At 39.5% G+C, this 21,227-nt stretch overlaps 1 protein-coding gene across 1 annotated transcript in view; it reads left to right on the top strand.

Moving 5' to 3' along the window:
- lrp6 (low density lipoprotein receptor-related protein 6) overlaps positions 1-21,227 on the top strand; it is a 192,974-nt gene that overhangs the window by 108,389 nt on the left and 63,358 nt on the right. Inside the window, exon 4 of the mRNA XM_072552131.1 lies at positions 11,210-11,406. Coding sequence (XP_072408232.1) covers positions 11,210-11,406 — 197 coding nt within the window. The remainder of the gene's footprint in view (positions 1-11,209; positions 11,407-21,227) is intronic.

Raw genomic sequence — 21,227 nt, 5'->3', positions numbered from 1 at the left:
ACCATCACCGTTTCCTTTACTTAGATATCTGGAAACCTGAAGCATTTGAACTGTACAGATTGAAGGGCTTTATTTGAGACTTTTTTAATTATGCCTGCATAACCAAATTATACTAAGCTAAATTATTTAAACACCTTTTCAAAAAGGACAAATGACAGGTGGGAATTAAAATTTGATGGAATTGTGAGGTGATTAACTTTCATGAGAGAGATGGAAACACGGCTGATCTATTGTTAATAAATGAATAAAGAAAGAACTGAGTGAAATGAGAACCAATAGCTTGATGCATGCAGGTGAACAAATCACAAAATGTTGTAGATCAGCAAAGCTATTGAAAGTACTAAGCACCGGGATTTGTTTCTAGATGTATAGAATTCAAAAGTAAATTATGTTCAACTGTTATAAAAGCTTGGTAACTGCACAATTCTGGCCTCCAATCTATAAGAAGATCAAAGGTATAGAAACACTGGTGATGGGCAAAGGATTTACAAGGTTTTAGAAATTATAACTGTTGAGAAAAAATGTATAGGTTGTGTATCTTTAGAAGACACAAAACTCCATTAAATCATGAATGAGAGCAGTCTAAATGTCAAGAATGGTTTTACAGGGTGGAGACATAATGCAGGATAGATGTTAACAAATCCAGCAGAGTGATAGAATGGTTACAGTCCAGAAGGGGTCCGTTCGGACTGTGAGTGTGCGATTGGTCAGCCGGAGCAACTTAGCTGGTCTCACTCTGCTGCCTTTTGGTCATAGTCCTGTGGATTTTGTCCCCTAAGATGCTTATCTAATTTGCTTTTGAGGGCTGTAATTGAATTTGTCCCTGCCATTTCAGTTCAAATCACAGTAAATCTCTTCCTTCCCATTCTCAATCATTCTGCCATCAAGAACATTTTTCTTTTTACTTACTCTGTCTGGACCCCTCACAAAGAACAGTTCTACCAAATTTCCTCTTGATCTTCATGAGGAAGAACAATCCCAGTTTCTTCAATCCATCCCTCTTGATGAAGCTCCACACCTCAGGAACTATTTTTGTAATCCACTTTTCAAGCCTTCATGTGCTTGCTAAAGTATGGTCCCTGAAATTGGACACCATTCTAGCTATGGCTAACTAGTACAAGAAAGTTCATAAGTTCCTTGCTTTTGTACTGCATACAAACATGAATGCAAGCATGTCAGGTAGGAGCAAGAGTAGGCCATGTGACTCCTCTAGCCTACTCAGCTGTTCAAGAAGATCACACTGAACCTGATTGTGGCCTCAACTCAACTTCCTGATGAAGGGGTTCTCCTGCTCTTTGGATGCTGCCTGACCTGTGCTTTTCCAGCACCACACACTCTTAACTTTGATCTCCAGCATCTGCAGTCACCTCAGCTCAAATCCTAGTTGATTTCAACTCTACATTTCTACATCTATCTCTGCCATAAACATTCCCAATGCCTCCACTGTCACTGCTCTGAGGATGTGTTTCAAAGATTCACAATTGTCTGAGAGAGACAAAAATCCTCTTCATCTCTGCCTTAAACGGGAGACCCCTTATTTTTAAACTCTCCCCCTTATCTCTTATCTCTCCACATGCGGAAACACCCTTTCACCATCCACTCTGTCAAATCTACTTGGGATTTTATGTTTCAGTAAGATCATCGATCCTTCTTCTAATTTCCCATGCATACAAGCCCAATCTGTCCGCTCTCCCCTCGTAAAGCAGATTGCTAACTTCTGACCACAAACCTGCTGCTATTGCTGCAGAAGAGAAATGTTTGTTGTTTGGAAACCCCAAAGAGGATTCAAATAATTTTATACCAGGGCAAGACCAAGCTTTAATAATGCAAGGGATTTGAGCTGAGGTGACTCGGATGGCCGGAAACTGCTGTGAGACCCTTCCTGACATTACATATGTTTTTGGGCATTTCACCAGCATTCCTTGAACAATTGTAGAAAAACACCATAAGAAGGCATAATCAGCCTGGGTGGTGCACCTCAATCCAATCAATTAAATTTCAGCGCAATGAGTTTTGTGAAAAATAACTTCTTGAAGTGAAGCATAAAAAAAAGGCTTGATGTACTTTCAGAATCTAATCTTTTTATCATGTTGTGTATGGAAAACTACAATGCCATTTGGTACTACTGTCAGCACTTTATATGTGTTCTGCATCAAAACATAGCTCCTTGTTCAGAGTGAGATTGATGAACTGGTTTGGCCTGCCTTCCCTCCCTCACTGTGTAGAAGTGCAGATATCAAATCCAGTCTCCACTGCAATGCGGTGGTATAGGACCATTCAGCTTCTAACCTGATTGCAGCCATATTTAATGAGCAGAATTCCCGAGGTGAAGTGAGAGTAACTTGACCTTAGGCTGCATTTGACCAAGTAAGGAGCTGGAGCAAAACTGGAATTGAGGGCAAAACTCTCCATTAGCTGAAGTCATGCTCAGCTCAGTAGAAGATGGATGTGGTTATTTCGAAGTCAGCCATCTGATCTCCAAAACAGCCCCCCCCCCCCCCCTCGAGTGCTTCATAGTAGTGTTGTAGGTTGAACCATGTTCAGCTGTTTCATCAATGACCTCCCCTCCATCATAAGGTCAGAAATGGAAATGTCCACTGATGATTGCACCAATGTTCAGCACGGTTCATGAATCCTCAGATACCAAAGCAGTCATGTTCAAACGCATCAAGATCTGGGCACTCTCCGGGCATTGGTTGACAGGTGATAAATAGCATTTGTGCCACGTAAGTGCTAGGCAATGAATATCCTTAACAAGATAGAATCTAACTTCCACTCCTTGATGTTGAGTTGTATTCCCAGCATTGAATTGTCCACTATCAACATCCTGGGAGGGGGGGTTATTGTTGATCAGAAACTGAAACTGGACTAGTCATATTGGACTCGTACTGTTGGCTTCAAGATCAGATCAGAGGCTAGAAATGCTGCCATGAGTAACTATACTCCTGACTTCCCAAAGGCTTTCCACTACCTATAAGGCATGTTTTGTTTTTTAAAAACTGTGGACTAAAATGAGAACAAAGCTGTTTTAAAACCTGTGTTTGAAAGAGTAGCTGCAGTTTTGAAACTTATGCAACTTGCTACCCATGCCAGGCATCATGAGAACAACTGCTTGAAAAAGCAGTAATTGCAGAGTTGCCGATGATTTGGAACGTGGGAATACTGATGCAGCCTTTCCTGGCAACAAGAAGCTGATTGGTCTAATGATTAATAGCTAGTCATCAATGACCGAGAAACTTCTTTTTTGTCTGCCAGCAACTTTGGTTCTCAGGGAACTGAGTCGCTTGGAGCTGGGAACAAGATAAGAGAGGATGAAGAGAGGTGTTTAGTTCTTCCCCAGCTCAGTGTGGTCTCTTTGTTCTCTGCAGTCAAACTCGTTGTAAACCTGAAGAAAACTGGTTTATTTTACCTGCAACACTTGTATGCTATGACTTTTAACTGCTAAACAAACTTTTTATAAGTAAACTAGTCACTTTATATGTCTCTCACCAATCTGCAGAAGCAAACAAAGAAAAATAATTCTAGTAATGTGATGGCTGGCAGCGTAAAATCATAAGGGTCATTTCAACAACAGTATCTGGAAGCAAAAAGACTTTTCCTTTTGTACATAACCTATTTACCGTATCAGTATGTGTAAGGGGTGTTTCTGGGGGGATTAGAATTTTGATTAGTGTTATATGCTGACAGTTTGTAACTGTTTACCTGTAGCTTAATTACTTAGAATAAGTAGTAATTCTTGTTCAGTATAGAAATTTGGTCTAAGCATTCAGGTTTGAAAGTTGGATAAATAAAGGGCTTCTACAAAATCTTTAACTTTTGTGCTGACTAGCAGGGCTTGATTTCTACAATGCTATCCCAGTGAGTCATTTTAAAAAAAAGTACATATGCTTTTACCATAATCAGATACCAATTCGTTGATTTATATGGAGTGCAAGTGGATACAACTGTTGCATGCAACTTATATTTTATTGGTTTCTAGCTTTCCCTTGTCAAAATGTTCATCGTAATACTGGTTATTTTTCAAGTTCCCTTGGTTTAGTCCAAACTAGAAATAGCTTTTTTAAGTGAGTAATAATGTCGATTTTTATCTGTCTTGTGTGCATCATTTGTAATTATATTTAAATGTGCCCTAATTCACTTGACTACTAAATCAGCTCTATTGAATAATCCACTGTTGTTCATAGCAATGTCGTAAAATCTTGTCCTATCACTTATGAATATACTACAAAATTGTTACCAGGCCATCCTTTTGTTTTGGGATTTAGGCAAAGGTGAGGGTTATATTGCTGAAATTGTATAACAGTTATCCATAATTTGCCACATGAGGTATACAATTATCAGCAGACATGATCTTTTATTTTCATGTCAAACACTGCTGAGTTGGATGGGTGCTTTAAGTGCTCTGGTGACCTGTCTCTGTCTCTGTCTCTGTCTCTTCTACATTTTCATGGTGACTTTTTTTTTAAAAGAGAAAGCAAAAGTATTTTTACACTCTGCAGATAATTACCACCTAAAACTGTTTTAATATGCTGTATTTGACTATTACAATGAATATTTGAGGATTATTTTAAATTTGAAGGTGGCACAATTGTTTTTAAAACAAGAACATGATTTCACTAGCTATGGTAAATGAGACTAGGTGGACAATTATATGTTAAGTGCATTACTGGAAAAGTAGGGGGTTTTAATCCTGTTTTCCTGTGTAATTGGATGGGTTGTACCTCATTTTAAAGTAGTGCTTTCAAAGGCAACTGGAATTTCTGTTGAGACTATTTTGTGAGTGGCTATTAAAATCACTTAGGAAAGAGATAATGGTTTATTATGTTAAAGCAGTGGCTTACATGGTACAGAGCGTCATCCAAAAGTTGTAAAAAGAATTTGAAGTGACAGCGCTAGTTTCATTCTTTCTGTGTGCTGATGTGAAATGTTAGGATTTACATTCTAGACATGATGCCCAAAACAATGGGGATAAACAAGTTTAATTCTGTCTTTTTTAAGTATTAAAAGCATAATAACATGCTTGTTCATGGACTAGGGTCTGATGCTGCCTAACCTGATTAGCAGAAAAGATATGCAACAAACTCAGTTCTCAACTTTTTTTTAAAAAGTTTCTTTTTTTCTCTTTTTACCAGTATTAATCCTGGTGACCCTCACTTTCAGCAGTTACGTCCTTCTAACTCATTACATAAATCTTTCAAAAGTATTTTGCATGAATAATTTTTTTGCCATGTAATTAGTATTACATTGGCATGTGTCTGTTGAGATGTCATCTGTTGTCTTAAGTGGCCAGTTTAGGGCTGTTAACCTTTAGGGAAAGTTCAGAGATGTTCTGTGTGAGTGAGAGAGAGAGACACACACACACGCACGTGCGCACACATCACGAAGTTGTCACCTTGACACTTGCATATTTTGCATTCTTATCACTGATTCATTTGAAGCCAGTCTGTACTCTAAAGTTGAAGAATCTAATTGAGTTAACATACCAACTGAAAAAAGCCTTCATTGGTAAGTTGCTGTGCTTCAGATAAGGCATTAGTTCAGATGGATGTGAAAGATTCTGAGGCACAGTTCTATGACCAGGAATTTCTTCCAATATCTGGCAGGTTTTTTTTGCCATAACACCAAAAATAATTTAATTGATTATTCATCTAGCCATTAATACAATCACTGCCGTGTCTATGTATGTTGTTAGTCATTTTGCTTAATTGAACTTATTTTTGTGTGAAACCATTCTGATGTCCACAGTGTCACTATATGGATTTAGTTCATTTTCTGTTAAATGTTCAACACTTGTTCTGCATAAAAGTGGATTACAGTTATAAATCAAAAGGCATGCAGTTCATACATAACTGTGAAGCATGTCACGATAAAGGTCAATTATTCTGCCCTCCTCGATGTCCTTCCAGCTTTCACTGAAGAGTGGACACTCTGCGGAATTGTGATATTGTAGCAATTGAAGTAGAGGTCTGTTGAAGCACCATCAGAAGACTCTCTATTCCATATTTGAGTGGGTATATAGGAGACTTATTCTCAAATCTCCTCTGAACTCACTATCTACGTAACCAGTGATGTCAGAATTGTGCTTTTAACATTTTTCCCTGATAATGTACCTACCCCTGGGACTTGCTGTGCACATGTTTTAGAATTTGCTTTATTGTTTCCCCACTGTGCCTCAGAAAAAAAATCTGTTAACTTGTTCTTCATTCTTTCCTTGGAACCCAGTGTTTCCACATACTGCTTTTGAAGCAGTAGCAAGGAGTCCATGAGGCAATTTACAATTCCAAGCTGTTGGACATCTCTGGACTTCACCTGCTGTTTCTCCCCACAGTTTCATTTTCTGGAAAAATTAAAGTATGGTATTGTGTTTGGGAATCATTTAGTTCAGTTAGCTGGATGGCTCGTTAATGATGCAGAATTATGTCAGTGGTGTGGGTTCAGTTCCTGCAATAGCTGAGGTCGTCATGAAAGTTTCTCCTTCTCAGCCTCTCTCCTTGCCTAAGGCTTGGTGACCCTCCCGGTTATACCACCATCGGTCATCTCTTTCTCCAATGAGGTGGCAGCTCTTTCCTTTCTGGTAGGACTATCGTGACCTTACCTTTACTATAAATGAAAAATTATGACACCACATCAGCTCTGCGCAATTCAGTGTAAACCTACTTAGACCCAATTACATTGTTATTCCAAAGTTATTTAGGAACACTATTGTCATGCATACTGCTGTATACATATAGAGTTGAAAAGTGTGGTGCTGGAAAAGCACAGCTGGTTAGGCAGTATCGAGGAGCAGGAGAATTGATGTTTCAGGCATATGCCCTTCATCAGGATTCCTGATAAGTCAATTCGCCTGCTCCTCGGATGCTGCCTAACCGGCTGTTTTTCCAGCACCACACTCTTCGACTCTGATCTCCAGCATCTGCACTCCTCATGTTCTCCTTTTTGTATACATATAACAATGATCTGTATATCCAGAGTACCACATCACTCACTACTGCACTACAGTGAGTGTACCAAAGTCACAACGTGGATAATTTCACTTGAAATGATGACATGCGAGAAAGAACCATTTTATTACGAACTTGAAATGCTTGTATCTAAAAGTTTGATTATTTCTTGTTTTTGGGAATAGTGAGACATAAGAATGACAGTCTTATTTGTACAGAATCCAAATATTATAAAATAAGTAAATGATAGATTTGATTGCGAAAAATCAATCCAAACTGTGAAAATGTAATGGCTGCCACTGCAACAATGAAGCAACTGGTAAATAAAATCAAAGTTCAAGGAACTGGGGTTGGTGTATGGATTGAGACTTGCTTAACAGACAGATAGCAGAGATTAAAAATTAACTGATCATTCTTGGAATGGCAAGATATTACTAGTGGGGTCCAGGAAGGATCAATGCTGAATCACAGCTGTTCAAACTAAATGAATTATTTGGATGCAGGGACCTGTTGTAATCATTCCACATTTGCTGACGGCACAAAATGAAATGGGAACGTAAAGTGTGAAGGTTAAGTTTTTTAAAGGATAAATGGTGACCTATTTTAATTTTACAGAATTCTTGCAGGGTATTTAAGTAGGTGATAAGCCACGGTATCATTGAATGGTGGGGCAAGCTATGGGCTAATTGGCCTGTCCCAGTTCTTAATGTTCCTTTGAACGTGCAGCTTCAGCCCAGGATGAATTGAAAGGCTGCCATTGTGGAGGCATTGAGAAGTTCAAATAAAAGTGCAGATTGACATTCAGTAGTTTTCAAAAAGGCACTAATGAAGAGGAAAGGGTACCTTTATCCTTTGGAAGGGAGAGAAGGAGTTGGATCTTGTCAGTTGCTGGAAAGTGTGAGGATGATCATTAAATAGCCAGATAATAGTGTTGAGAAATTCAACACCTCTCCAACCACAGGCAAACTATTAAATCCACACACATGAATCTCGGAAATTGAGGCAAGAGAACCTGATAATTAGAGCCAACAAGTCTAAATTCAAGAACACGGGTGAAAAGTTGTTAGAAATATGGGAACAGGAGTAGACCATTCAACCACATGAGACTGTGTTCTGGGGAATGGGATCATTGCTGCCTATCACTCAAAACATCATTCCCCCAATTTATCCCAATATTCTTTGATGTCATGGGTTTTAGAAATCTATTGATCTCTATATTGAATGTATTTAATCACTGAGCTTCAACAATGATGTGGAAATGCTGCTGTTGACTGGGGTGGACAAAGTCAGAAGTCACATGACACATTGTAGTTCAACAGGTTTATTTGAAATCATAAGCTTTCGGAGTACTGTTCTTTTGTCCGGTTAAGACACTGCTCCAGACGAAGGAGCAGTGCACAAAAGGCTTGTGATTTCAAATGAACCTTTTGGGCTATGATTTGGTGTTGTGTGACTTCTGACTTCAACAATATGGGCCTAGTTACTTGAGTTTCTCCTCCTGGTATTAATCTCCGGGGTTAGTCTAGTGAACTACCATTACATTCCCTTAGTGGCAAATATATCGTTCCTCGATAAGGGAATCAAACTGCATGCAGTCCTTCAGATGCAATCTTGCCAAGGTTCTATGCAATTGAAGCAAGCCACTTTTTTCCATACTCCAACCCTCTTGCCGCATACAATTTTCATTTCATTCCATAACACAGGCCAGAAAAAAATGGTGCTAGTAGATTAGATTAGATTAGATTACTTAGTGTGGAAACAGGCCGTTCGGCCCAACAAGTCCACACCGTCCCGCCGAAGCACAACCCACCCATACCCCTACATCTACCCCTTACCTACACTACGGGCAATTTAGCATGGCCAATTCACCTGACCTGCACATCTTTTGGACTGTGGGAGGAAACCAGAGCACCCAGAGGAAACCCACGCAGACACTGGGAGAACGTGCAAACTCCGCACAGTCAGTCGCCTGAGGCGGGATTTGAACCCGGGTCTCTGGCGCTGTGAGGCAGCAGTGCTAACCACTGTGCCACGGTGCCACCCACCAAGTAGATGTCCTTTCTCACTTATTGCTATGCAAGAAATCAAATAAAAGATCAAGGTTCAATGATACGTCACCTGGTGGATGTAACATCACTGAAGCTGAATCAAATCAGAGATGAGTCCAACAGACTTGGACTGTTACAATTGCTGTTCTTCCAGCTTGCACTGAGCTTTGTTGAAGGGTGATAGCAACATTCTGCCTGCAAAAAGTGACCCTGATCTTCCAGTTCCCTGCTACCTCAACACACCCATTGTGTTCCCTGGTCACCATCTCTGTCTCAGGTTTGGTACAGTGAAGCTCAGTGCATTCTAGGAGAACAGCATCTCAGGGTCCAGGGTCCCATATCACCCTTATTCTACAATCAGTGTACAACTGCAGCATTGAATAACTTTACCTGTCATGTTGAATACCTTTGGTGCAAGTTCCAGTATTTGTGCTAAGAAGGTAAGTATTTCAAATTTCAGGGAAGCTCGAGACACAATGCAGCTTAAAAAGCTATCTCCCCTGGTTTCCATTATCCCCATTTACCTTGATGTCTTTAATATCTAGAAATCTCAAAACAACCCTGCCACATAGGAATCCATTTGGTGAATCATCATTGCACTCCCTCTACTTCTTGGATAAGACAAAAACTGTACTCCAGACATGGTTTACTAAGACTCTGTACAATTACACAATCCTGTATTGAAATCTTCTAGTAATAAAGGCCAACATATTATTTACCTTCCTAATTTGCTTGTTGCACCTGTACATTTGCTTTTAGTGATCCTAGGTATGTTTCATAACTCAGCATTTCTCTTTTTCTCTCCATTTAAGAAACATTTGGAATTTCTGTTTTTATTACCAAAATTGATAACGCCATATTTTTACACCTGATAGTTCATCTGCTGTATTCTTGCCCACTTACTTAACTGCCTCAATCCTCTTAAATCCACCTTCCACTGGGATACTTCCAACACTCCTTCCTTTTTCCTCAACTGAAGGTTTGCCCCCATCATGGTTGACAGTGAGGCAAAAGTGAGGACTGCAGATGCCGGAAACCAGTGTCTAGATTAGAGTGGTGCTGGAAAAGCACAGCAGGTCAGGCAGCATCCGAGGAGGAAGAAAATCAGCATTTCGGGCAAAAGCCTTTCATCAGGAATTGACAGTGGTTGACGGTGACCTCAGTCTTGTCTGGCCCATTGACCTTGCTGCTTTCCCTCCCTCCAAGAACAATGATAGTGTCTACCATGTCCTCACTTCCCACTACAAAGAAAGGATTATGTTCTGCAGATGCCACAATCAAATTCATCATCTCCACTCCCTTGTCAGCAATCTGCAAGGAATTTTCCCTCTGCAACACTAGTTCACTCCTCCATCATCAGTTGCCTGTCATTTCGATACACCACGTTTCTGTCCTTGGCCTGCTGCAGTGTTCCACCAAAACCCAAGCAAATTGGAAGAACCGCACCTCATTTTCCACTTGAGCATTTTATAGTCTATAGGAATCAACATTTGAGTTCAGCAACTTCAATGCATGAACACTGTCTTCCATTTTCATACCCACCCTTACTTTCTGGGGTCTTGTTTTGCTTTAATTACCTAACTTGTTTTCTGTTGATCACACTTGCCATTTACACCTATTCTGTATCCCTATTTCTTCCCTACCACAATGAGCCCTCCCTTTGCCTTTTTACTCTGGCATACTTGCCATTTGTTTAACTTGCTCCCCATCTGTCTTTGTCAACAACATAAAAGCCATAATTTTTCAGTCCTCTTCTTTTCCCAAAAAAAAGTCCTATTGGACTTGAAACATTAACTGTTTCTGACTCTGTGCTGTCATATCTGTTGAGTTTCTTCAGCACTTTGTTTTTAATTTAAATTTCCAGTATCTACAGTAATTAATTATTATTCAAATCTCCTTTAAACCTTATTCCATCAGGCTCATAACAGTCATATCTGGGCTGAAGCTTAGGAATCACGATCACACGTAATTCCTACCATGTATGAGGACTCATGGCTGTGAGAAGCTTTTAATTTTGTGGCTACAGAAGCTGTTTTTACGTATTTTTGTCTTATTCTTTGAAGTTGCTAGACATTTAATTGCAGTGCAAAGCTTCTAACAGCTGGTATGCAAATTATGCTTTTAATCAGCTTTTGTTGGGGGATGCATTTTACTTCATATATTTTAGTCTAAAACTGGGAGGAATTGTAATTTTCTGTATACTGCATTTTGTTTTGTCAGGCAAGTAGTGGTTGAAGGCTCACTTCCACATCCATTCGCTTTAACGTTGTTCGGAGACACTTTATATTGGACGGACTGGAACACTCATTCCATTCACGCATGCAACAAATATACTGGAGAGTATCGCCGGGAGGTGCACAGCAATATTTTCTCTCCAATGGACATTCATGTATTTAACCAGCAGAGACAACCTAATGGTAAGATTATATAATTCTCTGTCCGCCAGTATATCTGAACATATGACACACATTGTCTAATGCTGAATGTTTCTGTCCACCAGCTTGATGTTGACAACTGTTTTCCAATCCACAATGTTACCAAGTCAATACATTGAACTTTGTAACTTGATCCAAGCTTTGATTACACAACAAATAAACTTTAGAGCCTGAGAGCAAGTACAGATATATTTTGGGATATGTTCTACACTGAGCTTTGCAATACTGATAGATGTGCATAAGCTTATTGTATACATCATTATTTAGCATAATTTTAACTTTTCATACAACTTGTGGAGCATTGACATTTCTTGGGGACTTGTGGATAATTTGAAGGAGCTTCACTGGCGAAGAAATAGCACCTTTTATGACCTTAAATGTTCTAAAGCACATTACAGCCAGTGAATCCCTTTTGAAGTGTAGCTACCGTTTGTAATGCAAGTAACATTAAAAGTGTTTGTTGCTGCCTCCTGTAGTGCATATGTGTTGCAATAGCCATTTATATTATAGAGAGTAGAACAATTTGAGAAAAGAAATCGCTGACTACATACCCATTATAATGTTTGTGCTTTGTATATAAAGAGAGCTTGATTATCATGTTATTCTTGAAATTAAATTTTAAAAAAGTTAAAATGTTTATTTTCAACACAAGCTGCCCTTTAATTATCCCTCCTATTATGTTGATAATTTGAAAATCCAACCATTTTAATTAAAATCAGATGTGAGACACAAAAAGAGCCTTTCTTCATTCAGTTTGTTCCATGATGTGTAAAGGGTCAATTTTTGAAAGCTTTAAGTACTGCCTTTTAGATTAGTGATGATTAGTAATTGTAAAAACGCACTGGTAATTATCCTGGAAACAATCTCAAAGTACAGAATTCAAGGTTAAGTGATCCCTTGGAATATCGCTATCCAGTGCTGCTGGACACGAGTCCTTCCTTGGAAAACCTGTCAGGTTCATGCCCTGTCCATCCCCTGAGGACTGAGACATAAATGACCTAATATTTTTACCAGGACATGGTAGGTAGCTTTGTTGAACCGGCAACCCGCTGTGTCATTGCTCAACCTTAAAGCCATTATCATTCCCTCTAGTGGGAATAGTTAATAGCATGTACAAATGTTTAGAAAGAATAGAAACATATTTGAGCTCGGTATTAAAATGTTTCTTTATGGTTTTGTGTCAAAAATCCATGTTGTGGCCTTCTCAATATTTTACAATTTAGGAATTACATTTGCTGAACTATTTGATTAGACAGGTTTTGGTCTACAAGGGAGTTAGATTATGGGGTTTAGGCAGAAACGCAGGTTTGAGGCCCCAGTCAGAATAGCTGTGATCTTGAGTGCTGGAGCATCCTTCAAGAGCCAGATGGTCTATTCTGCTTTTATCTATTATGTGCTTGGATTGTGTGCAAGACCAATCTTTACTTATACCTGTTTCCATTTCAGGAATAGTAGTTATATCATCTGAGATCCTTTCAATGAACTGATGTAAATTGATTTTCAACAATGTTGTCATAATTATAAACCTAAGATTAACTGTTAACTAAACAGCCTTATGATTTCAATATCAGAAAAATACCTAGTTCCTGAACAGGAGGAGGAAAGAGTATTATCCTAGCATTATAATCTATAGAACATAGAAAAATACAGCACAGTACAGGCCCTTTGGCCCTCGATGTTGCGCCGATCCAAGCCCACCTAACCTACACTAGCCCACTATCCTCCATATGCCTATCCAATGCTCGTTTAAATGCCCATAAAGAGGGAGAGTCCACCACTGCTACTGGGAGGGCATTCCATGAACTCGCGACTCGCTGAGTAAAGAATCTACCCCAAACATCTGTCCTATACCTACCACCCCTTAATTTAAAACTATGCCCCCTCGTAATAGCTGACTCCATACATGGAAAAAGGTTCTCATGGTCAACCCTATCTAAACCCTTAATCATCTTGTAGACCTCTATCAAGTCACCCCTAAACCATATTTTCTCCAATGAAAACAGCCCCAAGTGCCTCAGCCTTTCCTCATATGATCTTCCTACCATACCAGGCAACATCCTGGTAAACCTCCTCTGCACCCGTTCCAGTGCCTCCACATCCTTCCTATAGTATGGCGACCAAAACTGCACACAATACTCCAGATGTGGCCGCACCAGAGTCTTATACAACTGCAACATGACCTCAGGACTCCGGAACTCAATTCCTCTACCAATAAAAGCCAGTACGCCATATGCCTTCTTCACAGCACTATTTACCTGGGTGGCAACTTTCAGAGATCTGCGTACATGGACACCAAGATCCCTCTGCTCATCCACACTACCAAGTATCCGACCATTAGCCCAGTACCCCATCTTTTTGTTACTCTTACCAAAGTGAATCACTTCACACTTACCTACATTGAACTCCATTTGCCACCTTTCTGCCCAGCTCTGCAGTTTCTGTATCCCGCTGTAACCTGCCACATCCTTCCTCACTGTCAACAACTCCACCGACTTTCGTATCATCCGCAAACTTGCTCACCCAGCTGTCAAGCCCCTCCTCCAGGTCATTTATAAAAATGACAAACAGCAATGGTCCCAAAACAGATCCTTGCGGAACACCGCTAGTAACTGCACTCCAAGATGAACCTTTACCATCAACTACTACCCTCTGTCTTCTTCCAGCCAGCCAATTCCTAATCCAAACCTCGAACTCACCCTCAGTGCCATACCTCCGTATTTTTTTGCAGTAGCCTACCATGGGGAACCTTATCAAACGCTTTACTAAAATCCGTATACACCATATCTACCACTTTACCCTCGTCCACCTCCTTAGTCACCTTCTCAAAGAATTCAATAAGGTTTGTGAGGCATGGTCTGCCCTTCACAAAACCTGCTGCTTGGGATAAGTAGTTTAATTTGTCAGAACTGAGTACGACCCACAGCTTCCTGTTTTAACTTTTTATGGATGTGGAAGGTATTTTTTATGACAAGTGGGCATTTCTTTTGCTTATTCCTAATTGTTCTTTAACTGAGTGGCTTGCTAGGTCATTTCAGGGACAGTTAAGCATCAGTCACATTACTGTAGATGTGGAATTAAATATGTAGGCCAGACTCTGCAAGGATGTCAGCTTTCCTTCTTTGAAGGACAGAAGTGAATTAGATGGGTTTTAATGACAATTAATTATAACTTCATGGTCATGTTGATTTAAGACCAGTATTCAGTTGCAGATATAATGACCTGATTGTAAATTTCACCAGCTGCCATTAGGTGATTTGACTGGGCCTCTGGATTACTAGTCAATTACATTACCACTCTTCCTATTCAAACTAATTGAATTAAATTAATGCTTCAAAACAATTTAAAATACATGTCTTGAGAAAATAATCATTTTTCACAAATAGCATTTTTATCTATAAAAGAAGACACTCTAGTGTTTCCACATGGTGATGCAAGAACTATATAGAGGGCCTCAAAACCAGTTGTTTTGAATTTTATTTTATAAATCATACCATCGTAATTATAATTCTGATCATTTGGAGGAGGCAATGGCCTAGTGGTATTGTTGCTGGACTGTCAATCCTGTGATGCAGATAACCTTCTGGGGATCGAAGTTCATATCCTATCATGGCAAATGGTGGAATTTAAATTCAATTAATATTTGGAATTAAGAACCTAACGATGACTGTGAATCCATTGCCAATTACCTGAAAAAATCCATCAGGTTCACTAATGTGCTTTAGGGAAGGAAACTGTCATCCTTACCTGGTCTGACCTACATGTGACTGCAGTGGTTGACTCTTAACTGCCCTCTGGACAATTAGAGATGGGCAATAAATGCTTACCTAGCCAATGACTCCATCATCCTGAGAATGAATAAAGGAAAAAGTCTCTTTGGTATATCAACATGCATATAAACATGTGAATTGGGAGCAGACATAAGCTATTCAGCTCCTGTAGGTTGCTTTGGTATTTGAGGAGGTCTTGACTAATTTGATTGTGATCTTAATTCTACTTTCCTGTCTGCCCCTTAAACAGTTGGAATCCCTTGCTAATAAAGAATCTGTTTAACTCCGCCTTAAAAATATTCACTTACCCAGTCCCTTGCTCTCTGGGTAGAGAATTCCACAGGTTAACAAACTTAGAGAAAGAAATTCTCTTTATTTCTGTCTTCTATTCTCCCCTGCATATCTTCCCACTGTCCATCGCATCAGATCCCCTCAATCCCTTGTTTCAATAAGATCACCTCTCATTCTTCTAAATTCGTGTTCGGAGGCCCAATCTACCCAACCTTTCCTCACAAGGTGACCCTTTCATCCCATCAGTCAGTCAAATGAAACTTCTCCATGCTGCGTCCAATGTAATTATATACCTTAAGTATGAAGACAAAATCTATGCATATAACTCTGTGGTCTTACCCCTGTGTAATTGCGGCAAAATGTTCTTAAGCTCTGTTACACAGAAAGGAATAAAATGTTTCATTTGCCTTTCTAAAGTTGCTGTGCTTGTGTACTATCTTATTGTGATTCATGTACCTGGACCCCCAGATCCCTCTGTACCACAGAATTCTATGATCTTTTTCTATTTATGCCGATCTCTGTTGCATCCAATGTTTCGTGTTTACCCATTAAGCTCCATCTAGCACATTGCCTGCAAGCATAGTCTCTGTATGTACCTTTGTAGATTCCTTAAGTTTTCTTTACGACTTGCTTTCTTACCTATCTTTGCAGCATCTGCATAATTAGTACTTGAGAGCCCAGTCCTCAACTGGTTGTACAAACATATGAATTAGGAGCACACGTAGGCTATTAATTTCCTTGATCCTGCTCCACTATTCAAGAAATTTTAGCTAATCTAATTATAACCTCTGTGTTCCCACCAACCCTGATTAGCCTTTCAATCTCTTGCTTGACAATTGTCTATCACTGGCTTAAAGCCAATCAAGGACTCTGCCACCACTACTTTTTCATGAATGTGTTCCAAAGGCATTTATTGTCTGAACAAGAAATATTGCCAGTCTCTGTTTTAAATGAATCCTGATTTTTAACCAATGATCCCTAGTTCTAGGTTGCTTCCTAAGAGGAAACATTCTCTCTATATTTACTCTCTTAAAAACCTCACAGAATATTACATGTTTGATTTCATCACTTCTGATTCACCTGGACTCCAACAAATATAAAACTATTCCATAACACTTCTCAAGTCAACCTCTTCCCCCATTCCAAGTATTATTCCCGTAAACCCCCTCTGAACTGTTTTTGATGCGTTTATATCCTACCTTAAATAAGGTGAGCAACACTTGGTGGTCTCACCAATTCCCAGTTTCACTGAGGCATAACCTCCTTACTTTTGTATTCAGTGCTAAATGATGTCATTCTGTTAGCTTTTCTAATTACTTCCTCTGCCTGCATACTGACCTTCTGTGACTCACGCAAGAGGGCACCCAGAAATCTTTGCATCTCCAAGATCTGCATACACTCAGTATATAATACACACTACTTTCTTCCTGGCAAAATGGGCAAATACTTGTTTTCCCACATTATACTATAATTGTCAAATTTTTGTCCAATAACTTTGTTTTCTTGTATCTTTTTGTAACCTTGCATATGTCCTCTTCACAGCTTACTTTCCTATCTATCTTTATGCTGTCAACAAATTTATCTATCAATCAATCAATCCTTTCATCCCTTCATCTGAGGCATTTATATCAATTGAAAACAGTCACGGTCCCACTATCAATCCCTATGGATGCTATTCACTACATCTTGCCAACCTGAAAGACTGTTTGTTTTAATGCCTACTTTCTGCTTCCTATTAACTAGTCAGCCTTCTCTCCATACAATATGCTGCCCACTTCACCCACTCTCCATTTTCCATGTGGCATCTTATCCAGTGAGGTTTGGATAGCTAAGTACGCTATTTTCACTGGTTTGCCTTTATCCACAGCATTAATTAAATACTCAAATATGTCCGAGAGATGAGTCCAATATGAACTCACTTCCATATAGTCATAGAGTCACATAGCATGGAAATTGAACCTTTCGTCCGATCATGTTCCCAAGCTAAACTAGTCCCACTTGTTCCTGCACTTGGTCCATATCCATCCAAATCTTTCCTATTCATAAGCTTATCCAAATATATTTGAAACACTAACTACCTGCATTCCACCACTTCCTCTGACAGTTCATTCTCCACACAAGCCGCTCTGTGTAAACAAAAAGTTGCCTCTCATGTCCTTTTTTAAATCTGTCTCCTCTCACCTTAAAAATATGGGTCCTAGTTTTGAACTCCCCCACCCTGGGGAAAAGATACTTGTGAATCACCTTATCTATGTCCCTCATGATTTTATAAACCTCAATAAAGTCACCTCTCAGCCTCCTACGCTCCAATGAAGAAACATCCCAGCTTTCCAGTCTATTTTTGTATCCCAGACCCTCCGTTCCAAGCAACATCCTGGTAAATCTTTCTGAACCCTCTCCAGTTTAATACTATCCTTTCTATAACAGGGGACCAGAACAAGACACAGTACTCCAGAGGAGGCCTCACAAATGTCTTGTAGAACCACAACATGGCATCCCAACTCCAATATTCAAAGGTCTCAGCAATGAAGGCAAGCATGCTGAATGCCACCTTAATGACCCAGTCTATCGATGATGCAAATGTGGCTGTCTCATGGTCTTGAAGTTATCTAAGTGTCCTGCTGTAACTACTTAAATATTAACTTCTAATACTTTCCCTGTTACAGATGTTAAGGAACCTATAGTTTCCTGCTTTCTGTCTCCATTTTTGAATAAATGAGTTGTATTCACCACATACTGTGCAGCAGGACCATCTCCAAATGAAGGAATTTTTGGAAATTTAAATAATCTACCAAATGTTTCACGAGTCACTTCTTTTAATAACTTGTCAGGGACCATGTCTCCAATCATTTAGTTCAGATCACATTCCAACAATTGTGACTTTGTTTTTGAGTTCCTCCATCCCTTCCATTTCCTCAAATATCCCTGTTTCTGGGATGTTTATGTATTTGATGTATCCAGTGAGGTGAAGAGCACTGCAAAATACCTTTTCAATATATCTGCTATTTCCTTATTTTTCATTACAAGTTTCAAGTGTCACTTTCTATATAAGACCAATGTTCACTTTATTCTGTCTAACTTTCTCTTATACTGATATTTTTCCCTCTTTATTTCTTGGTCATTCTTTGTTTTATATGCACCCCAATCTTACAACTTTCTGCTGTCTTTGCACAAATATATGCTTTTTCTTTTAATAGCATGCTATCTTTAATTTTCTAGTAAACCATGGGTAGCAGGTCTGTCCCTTGAACATTCTGAAACAGAAGTTTTTTATTCTATATTTATTTGAACAGAGACCTAGGGATTCTGGTACATAGGTACATGTGACAATAAATCAAATCAATGAACTAAGTACAATGAAAAGCTTTATTTGCAAGCAGTGCAGACAGATCAGAGTAAGCAAGGACCTGCAGATCATATGGTTAAAAAAAATGCTTGGACAGTGAGCCACACAGGTTACCCTGCACAGGACTTGTGCGAGGAAAGAACAACGTTAACATGATCAATGTTATTTGAAGTTAGAAAGACTGTTCATCAGTCTAATCATGGCAGGGAAGAAGCTGTTCTTGAATCTGCTGGTGCATGTGTTTAAGCTTCTCTATTTTCTGCCTGACGCAAGAGTTTATAGGAGAGCATTGCCAGGATGGAATGGGTCCTTGGTGGCAGCCCTTCCACGGCAATGAACTCTAAATGGAGACCATGGATGGGAGTTTGCTTCGTGACGGTCACAACTTTCTATAATTTCTTACGGTTCTGGGCAGAGCAGTTGCCGTACTAGACTGTTATGTGCCCAGACATTATGCTTTCTGTGGTGCATCTGTAAAAGTTGGTGAAGGTCCTTATGGACATGCTGAATTTCCTGAGCCACCTGAAGATTGAAAGTTGGGTCACAGGTAGACAGGGTGACAAAGAAAGCATTTGGCGCTCTTGCCTTCATTGTTCAGACCATTGAGTTTAGGAGTTGGGTCGTCATGTTGCGGATGTACCAGATGCTGGTAAGGCTACTGATAGAGTACTGTGTACAGTTGTGATCAGTTTGGTATAGGAAGGATATTATTACATTGAACAGGGTGAAGAAAAGATTTACTAAGATGTTACTGGGACTGGAGGGTTTGAGTTAGAAGGATAGGTTTGGAAATTTTTCACTGGAGTGTAGGAAGTTGAGAGGTGACCTGTTTTATAGAGGTTTATAAAATCATGAGGGGCATAGGTAAGGTAAATAACAAAGGCATTTTCCCTCAGGTAGGGCAGTTTAAAACTGGAGGGCATAGTTTTAAGTGAGAGAAGAAAGATTTGAAAGATACTTTTTTGGACAAGTACATGAATTGGAAAGGTTTAGAGGGAAATAGGCCAAATGCAGGCAAATGGGGCTAGTTTAGTTTGGGAAACTTGTTCGGCATGGACAAGTTGGAGTGAAAGGGTTTCCAGGTTGTATGACTCTGGCACTACATCTCTGTTGACCAAGTTCTTTAATATAATTTAACTTATTTCAGTGAGCTCTGTTTTCAAACCATCAGAACTCCACTTACTTAATGTTTTAAAAAAATAGTCTCAGACACACTCCTCTCTTCCTCAACCTGATTGTAAAATTCAGTCATGTTTTGATTGCTGCTATCTAGCGGTGCCTTCACTAAGAGATCCATAAATAATCCTATTTCATTGCATCATAATAGGTCTAATATAGCCTAGTCTCTTGGGGTGGATGGGGTACAATCATTGTACAGAGCTCACACCCTACCCCATCAACACAAATCCCTGACCCTCCACTATCCACCCCTCCTGCACCATCGCAGATCTCTGTCACTCCACAGGTCTTCTGATAGTGCAATGTCTGGGAGTGTCAGCTTGTATTGCTGCTAATGGAATAGTCACAGGTTTGAATCACGTGGGAGGTGTTCAAGAGACAGTAGAAAAGGGAGCCGATAAAATCTGGAGCTGGAAAAAGCACAGCAGGTCAAGCAGCATCAGAGGAGTGGGAGAGTTGATATTTTGGGCAGGACCCTTGGGGAAAATTAGTTGCAAGCTGCTTTCCTAGAATGTTTCCAGGGAACTTGTTTAAATAGACTTTGATGGTTTGCAGAAAGCAGATGATAACTATGCATGACCCAGGGAGGAGATAAATGAAAAATAAGGAAAGAAATCTCTGAAAGTCCTTGAACCAGAAACAAGTCAGCATTCCTGAACTTTGGGGCATGAAGTGGAATGTGCAAATTTCTGTCTTTGCACCACTAAAATAGGAGATGGAGAGGGTTAAAAGCGGAAGGTGGTTACTTTTGTCTAGTGATTGGGAACCAGCTAAAGTTTTTGTTTATTTTGCAAGTTGTAAGCATCAAATGGTTGGGAAATGCCTGCTTTTCTAGCACAGCCCACCTTTGCATAGCTGAGCCAAAAGGACAGGGAAGAAAATAATGCAATGAGCTGTGGGAAAGAGAGTCAGTAAAAGGTGATAGTACCTGTTGTTTATTATGTGTCAGTTTTAATATATATTTGAATGTTGCCATTTAGTTTCTCCAGATATTGATTTTATGCTACTTCAACCACCAGTTTTGCTTTTTGACCACTGTTCATTTATGATTTGGTTGAAAGTAGTGGTGTCAATGATGATGGGCTAAGATTGCTTGCTACGTTTTGCACTTAAAATGTATTACCATGAGTGTTTAAACTGTTTTTCAGCAACATGTTGTAAACTAGTTTAAAACAATGCATTTGACGTCTTGATATTTTTAATTTTAAAACTCTGTTCCT

Source organism: Chiloscyllium punctatum, chromosome 32 (genome assembly GCF_047496795.1).
Source record: "Chiloscyllium punctatum isolate Juve2018m chromosome 32, sChiPun1.3, whole genome shotgun sequence".
Taxonomy (NCBI): Eukaryota; Metazoa; Chordata; class Chondrichthyes; order Orectolobiformes; family Hemiscylliidae; genus Chiloscyllium; species Chiloscyllium punctatum.
Note: the sequence above shows the minus strand (reverse complement) of the source record. Positions and strands in the feature narration are given on the sequence as shown.